Genomic DNA, 7,460 nt, shown 5'->3' on the forward strand with positions numbered 1-7,460 from the left:
AACAAAATAGAATCCCCCTTAGCGGATGGTGAATTTAGTTAGAGACGTTATTTACATGTTTGGATCTCTTTCTACTTGCACATTATCTTATATTTATAGAGAAAGAAATAAATGCATCAATTGGCTGGACGGACTACTTAATATTTGGTGTGGATGATTGACCCGATCCTCTATATTCTCCTTCGTGTGACCTACTTTAGGTCTTTTAGACCTAAATACGGGTACTGTAATTTTCTTAGCTCTTCATTTTGAGGAGTTGTGTTATCTATTATTTTTATAGTGTATATTAATGTCATCTGTATTTATTTAACAAAATTGACATTTCTGTTACGTACGATTGTACCATCGGGTCACGTTTCCATTGAAATCTATTTCAGCTTTGATGATTATTTACTTCATTCATTTTTACTATCAAATATTTTCATTGTGCAGTATGTTTTAGTCAACTTTGACACTAAGAGGAGGATGTATTAGCATGTTAAGAAAGTCAAGATTAGATTATTAGAGTTTATCCGTCGTTGACGTGGATCGACTCTGTAATCGAACTTCCTGGTCACGTATATGGAAGCAAATTGATTTCTCTACTCCGGAGAAGCATTACCTTTCGGCATTAATCTTCATAGAAAAGTGAAGAACTCTTCCGAGACTGAAAGGCCATGAGATGTCACCGTGTGTTTATAGGCGCAGCGCAATCTAATTAATATAACGCTTTGCTTAGTCATCCAAATAGCTAGATGCTCTTACCTTTCCGAGAAAGATGGACTTGGACCATTTCTTGTTGGGGGATTTCTCCAGACCATCCTCATGCCTCTTTTTTCCCTTTGTATAATTAAACGTCGTCATCCTTTCATTAAAAAGAAATGATATTTAATATAATATAGTAATAAAAAATAATCATATAAGAATAAAAGTAAACTAAAGATATAATAAAATATCAAGGAAATACTAAATTAAAATAAAATCATATCATGGTTATGACAAAATTATGAAATAAATCAATAATGTGATTATAATATGTTAATTAATACAATTATAATATGTTAATTAATAATAATAATAATAATAATAATAATAATAATAATAATAATAATAATAATAATAATAAACAGTTAAAGTGACATTGTTTTTGATGAAAAAGGCTCAGTATCCAAGTGGAAAACACCGCAATAAATATTGTTCAGGCTACCTACTATACTAGTTGACCGTTTCCCTCCCTCCAACGACACGAGTCCGTCCCTCGCAATATCCCGTCTGTATACAGTTGAAAGTAGCATTTAGACCGGCTTCAGTAACAAACTAAATAGTAATATCCTTAATCCGTGATCAGTGGGATAAAATACCCACTCTTGTTTGAACTTGGGAACATTGTGTTGCTGAATGCGTTGACGTCCCGCTTCGACTGGCCCATACTTACTGAATGAAAGACGAGGCGACTACACTGCATTTTCTAAATAGCCAGGCCCGATCGCCGCCATTGCTTCCGAGCTCCGGATCCTCATATATACTTGCGGACTCGGTTTACACTGCCATTACGCACAGCAGAGTTGCAGACAAGAAACGTGGACTGTGGGATCACGAGTGGCCACTTCTCTTCGGATCGAAGCAAGATAAAGATGACAAGAGTCTTTTTCCTTCTCTCATTTCTTCTCTTCTCCTTTCTAGGTGATTTATTCTCTCTTTATTTGATTTCATGGTTGTACTCTTGTCTATTTCGGCTATTACCAATTCTGTGTTCGTCGCACTTCCTCTGTTTTCAGGGGCGTTGGCAGCTACGTTCACGCTCACTAACAACTGCGAGTACACCGTATGGCCGGGCGTGCTCTCGGGCGCCGGCACGGCCCCACTTTCCTCGACGGGCTTCGCGCTGCATAAGGGCGAGTCTCGCAGCCTCAAGGCGCTCGCCGCGTGGTCGGGCCGCTTCTGGGGCCGCACCCTCTGCACCACCGATTCGAGCGGCAAGTTCAGCTGCGCCACCGGCGACTGCGGGTCCGGCAGGGTGGAGTGCTCTGGCGGCGGCGGGGACCCCCCGGCCACCTTGGCGGAGTTCACGCTCGACGGCACCGGCGGGATGGACTTCTACGACGTGAGCCTGGTGGACGGCTTCAACCTGCCGATGCTGGTGGTGCCGCAAGGCGGCTCTGTTGGGGACTGCACCTCCACGGGCTGCCTGGCGGACCTCAACGGGCTGTGCCCGTCGGACCTCAAGGTGGTGCTGTCGACCTCGGACGCGGGCGGCGAGTACGTGGCGTGCAAGAGCGCGTGCGAGGCCTTCGGTTCGCCCCAATATTGCTGCAGCGGCGCCTACGGAAACGCCAACACGTGCAAGCCATCGTCCTACTCCCAGTTCTTCAAGAACGCCTGCCCCAGGGCGTACAGCTACGCCTTCGACGACGCCACGTCCACATTTACCTGCGCGTCCGCCGACTACGTCATCACGTTCTGCCCCAGCACCACAAGGTAGCCTCGATCAATCACGTCTCGATTTCTTTTGGTCAGTGGGATCACTATAGTGCGACTTACTCTACGTGATGAGGTAGTGCATGGCTACGACAGGCCGGCGGAGCGGACGTCAACCTGTCCGTTTCTAAGCAGCTGCCGCCCCATGCTTCATCGTTATTTATTGCCCGTGCAATGAATCCACTGTTTGTCCATCTCCTTTCTAAACCTACTCTTAATATTTGACAGCCAGAAGTCTTCGGACCCGACTCCAGGTGCATCGAATACGCCGCCACTGGTGCTGCGCACGGCTGCCATGCTACTTCGCATCTCCCTCGCTGGTCTCGCCTTATGTCTCTGCCTGTAGCGCGGCCGTGCGGAGGCTACACAACGCTCGCACCGCCAATTCTAGACCGGCCATCTCCTGTGCTTGTCGTCATAACGATGCGACGCTGATGAAAAATCTAATCAAGCTGACAAAAGAACGAGAGTCTGACAGAATGAAAAGAGCTGCTGCTGCCTCCCAAATTTGCCTTCTTATGTATCTTATGGCCGGTCTTTTAATCTCTAGGAAAAAGTTCACCAGGTCTGCGTGCGAAGTGACATCACGGAGTGATGTAGTCCATTAAAATAGGGGAGTGTTTGGTTTCTGGAAGTGAAAGATTGTACAGTTGTGTATTGTTCCACATCGGCATAAAGCCTCCCAACCTTTACTGGAGTTCATATCGCTCTCCAGGAATATATAAACTTCGGCTGCTCCCACAAGAAGGGATATAATACTTTTGAAGTTGTGAAATAGATAGACATACTTGGAGGTGAGTTTTGCCTCTCCAACGGTGAGAGGAACTTGATTCGAGTTGCACCAGCTCGATCCCTCCTTTGGAGCTCATGAAGAGCTTTGAATCAAGGATCAAACTGGAACAAAACCTCTAACTTAAATTGGAGGATAAATCCCGAACCAGCTGAATTTTATTGGTAAAAGTTACACAAAAGTCGAGAAATAATTGTTCTAAGGCTCCTGTCGCGTGGATTACTTAAACTCAAATTATGTTGAATCAAACTATAAACAAAGCATTTGGAATTTTTGTTCGTCGACGGATCCGAACTCATGAAAAATAAACAGGTGTTTTGAGCACAACTTTTTTTGTTAGGTGTATCAATGAGTACTGTGGGATTGTGATGTACTCCTATGGTTGTGCAGCTATAGTTCTAGTTTCTACTGGTATCGTGTAAAATGAAACAATCACAAACCATTCAACAGCGTTCTCAGGTTTTAGGGTGAGAGACTCCGGGTGATTGTGAGAGAAATTTTTTGTCTCGTCGATGGGGTTTTCCCTTTCCCATCGGTCTCTTCCCTGCAAGTCTCGCCTGGTTCATCCTTCCGCCTCCTAAGCCGTCTATTTCTCCTCTATCTGTGGTGTCAACGCCTGCTGCTTGACGATCGGCAGTTCAAAAATATTTAATTTTATTTATCTTAATATTATTGATTTTACCATCAAAAGATACATACAGATTATCAATTTTACTAATAACAAAATAGCTCGTATAGATTATCAATTTTGCTAATGACAACATAGCACATTATCGATTTTTCGAATTACAAAATAATCATTTCAGATATTAATTAAAAGATAAAAAGAAAAAAAAAATCATTTGTGAATGACTGTGAAATAACTTGCTGAAAGCTGTTGCATTTGTGAATGACTGTTGCTGCTAAAAGCTATTGTCGAAGCGAACTGAACATTTGTGTTGCAGATGAATTGCTGCTATAGAAATGAACCAGTGAACTCATTTGGAATATCAAAGCATTAACAAATATAGTTACATTTGTAGTAGTGTCATGAATCTGACTATTGCATCTAAAAGTTATTGCTAATAGCATATAAGATTTTCCCAATTATATGAGGAAATCTCTCTACTCCATTGAGGGAAATTCTTTATTCTGAGGGAAATCCTCACTCCTAATCTATATAAATAGGAGAGGGACATGTTAATGCATTCAAGCATCTTCGATACAATCTTCTTCTTTCTATTCTATCATGATATCAGAGCAGGTGAGACGAGCGAGGCTTCACGACTATCGGAACTTGTCATTCACTACATCCCTTGCCTCTGCAAAGCAAAGAAGAGGAGAACTCTTTCTCGTCGAACTCACTTCCCCGTTGGACTCCCCTCTCTGTTCGCTGTACAACCGTCTGTTGTATGGCGTGTGATGTCTTCGCTGCTACCCCAATCGCTGCCGTGACCACACCCAGCGTCGCCATCAAGTGTGGCCACAACAATGAGGGCTTGTTTTGGTGCGGCTGGCTGCTTGCTCTCGGCAGTGGATCCCTCTCCAAACCCTACCCGCTCCTTCCCTCTTATTCTCTATGCGGCCTTCTTCTTCACCGGCACCACTTGCACCGATCCCAGGCTCGGGTTGTCCATTGCTGTAACATCATCTTCATCAGGCTGTGATCTGTATCAATCGCAGCCCGCTGCCTCACTGTCAACTATCGATCCTCAACTCCTGTTAAGAGTAAATCGATGCAGGTTTCTCCACTAAATCACTACAGCTTCCTCTTCTATTGTAGCTTTCTCTTCTATTGTAGCATCGCTGCAGCTACCTCCTATTTTGCAGCTACCTTCTCTGCTATAGCATTACTGCTCCTCTGCTACAGCTTCCTCCTCTACTACAACTTCCTCCTCTTTGCAACTTTTCTATTATAGCTACCTCCTCTGCTGCACCTCTACTACAGCTTTCTACTCTACTGTAGCATCACTGCAATATCGCTGCAGCTTCCTCCTTTGCTGTAGCTTCCTCCTCTGCTATAGCATCACTACAATATCGCTGCAGCTTCCTCCTTTGTTACGACTTCTTCCTCTCTCAATTGCTGTAGCTTTCTCCTCTGCTGCAGTCGCCACAGCAGCGATATGCTCTTGCCCTTCTCACGAAGCCTCTCGCTCATAAACCGTTTGCTTTGCATCGATCAAAATTGATATCCTTGATAGGAGCACCATCTTACGAGGGCATTATAACAGATAAAATTTTTCTAACTATACGAGGAAATCTCTCTATTCTATTACAAATTGAATAGATGGACTTATGTAGAATATGAAAGCACGAACAAAACAGTAGTATCATATGGAATATGACTACTGCAGCTGAAAGCTGTTAAGATGAATTCTGCCAAAACTAAACAAATGAAGCTGAAATTTGATCTGAACAAATGAACATGTCTGCAATCTGACATCACGAACAAATGTACATATCTGGAATATGAAAGCATGCAAATGTTGACATTTGATTTGGAATACAAAGCATTCATCTCAACAAATCTGGAATATGACACTGCTGTATTCAATCTGAACATTTGATCTGGAATATAAAACTAAATAAATATGAAAGCATGGAACTGCATATTATATTGCAGCAGTTGTCAAAGCAGTTTCTAGATCAAAAACTGCTATTGATCTGCACATGCATTCATCTAAGAGATTTATCAATAAATATGTACAAATCTGCAATATGAGTGAATAAAACATTTAGAGTCTTCCTAGAACATCAAACCATTTAATTTATAATCTTCGGTAATTGCTCGAAAAAATCAAGGAAAAATCATAACCCTCTCTCTTGATAAACCATAATTAAGGGCTTCTATTAATTAGATTACTAGAAAGTTTTAATTAAGGCATAATAAAAGTATATATAATTTTGACGTTGAAATTATCTTTTTACTTATCATTTTTGTGTCATTCCTATACATATGTTACTATCATATATTATATCCTTTCTTGGTAAAATCGATAATGTTATGATAAATAAGATTAAGTATTTTATTTTTATAATTATAAAAATTTTAATATAAACTTTTTAAGTTTAAAAATTAAAATACTAAAAAATCTAATTATAAGAGATAATATATAATTAGCTCAAGATACTTTTTAGTATGTTTTGATAAGAACTTATTTGTTTCATTATCGTTACGTCGGTCACAAACTCTCCAACTAGATACTTTTTATTTTTCAAGCTTTGAATCATGTTTTATTAATTTTTTCTAGTACAGTAGGAGTTAGAGGCTTATTTGAGATTTATTAATTTTATTAGAAGTCCAAGGGACTCAAGAGTGGAACTCTATAAATATGGATGTATCTACTTCTTTTCATCATCTATGAAATATTATTCCAGCCTTTGGTAAACCCTAGGAGGCTGATCCCTCCGAAATGATCATCCACTTTCTTTCCTCTTCTTCTATGATAAAACCCTAGGGGTCTTATCATTTGGTATCAAAGTAGCGATCCTCGACATTCCCGCTATAATTCCTCACCCCACCTTTTGTCGTAGTCGCCCTGAGCCATGCCTCATCCCATCTCTCGTCGTAACCTCAACCCTCAAACGCTCGTGATCCCTCGGCACCGCCAACATCTCATTCCAACAGCGTACCTTCCAACTCGCTTAGGACTTCCTTCTTTGCCATCGACATTGACAATAGCCACCACAACCTCAACCCTCAACCGCTCACGATCCCTCGGCACCACCAACATCTCATCCCAATCGTGCAACCATCTCTTCCTCTCCATTTGTGTTCCTCAGCATTCCCTCCCAACAGAGCAATCATCTCTTTCCCTCCAGTTGAACGATCATCCCTGGCTTCCAGTCTCGACGATGTTACTCCCAATTGTGCCGCTATCGTTGCCTCCCAACCTTAGCTACAATATTTCCTCCTCACAATGACAAAAACAGGGCAACTCCTCACACCCTCAATGCTACCTTGGGTCGACATCACAACAGTCACACCAAATAAAATAGTACTAATGCCCTTAACTAGATACTAGATATAAGAATTGAGGATTAGGGATCTGTAGTCCTATGTAATGGCCACTGACAACTCAGTGAAAGCCCAACTAGAAGCCTTAAAAACCAGAATTGAGAACCGGCTATAAGAAACCCTTAATGATTTTAAAAAGAGTATATTGGAGAGCTTCAGCAAGTTTTAATAAGATGAAAGTTCAAGTCTTACGTTGTATCAATCTCAAGACACATA

The 7,460-nt window shown here is 41.5% G+C and overlaps 1 protein-coding gene across 1 annotated transcript; it reads left to right on the top strand.

Moving 5' to 3' along the window:
- The first annotated feature begins 1,472 nt into the window (after positions 1–1,472).
- On the top strand, positions 1,473–3,137 carry LOC135675007 (pathogenesis-related thaumatin-like protein 3.5). The gene is made up of 3 exons (XM_065185273.1): positions 1,473–1,662; positions 1,758–2,457; positions 2,686–3,137. Exons 1-3 carry the CDS (start codon positions 1,614–1,616, stop codon positions 2,801–2,803), a joined length of 867 nt encoding a protein of 288 aa, XP_065041345.1. The 5' UTR covers positions 1,473–1,613; the 3' UTR covers positions 2,804–3,137.
- The last annotated feature ends 4,323 nt before the right edge of the window (positions 3,138–7,460 follow it).

The sequence above is a fragment of the Musa acuminata genome, chromosome BXJ1-5 (assembly GCF_036884655.1).
Source record: "Musa acuminata AAA Group cultivar baxijiao chromosome BXJ1-5, Cavendish_Baxijiao_AAA, whole genome shotgun sequence".
In the NCBI taxonomy this organism is placed as follows: Eukaryota; Viridiplantae; Streptophyta; class Magnoliopsida; order Zingiberales; family Musaceae; genus Musa; species Musa acuminata.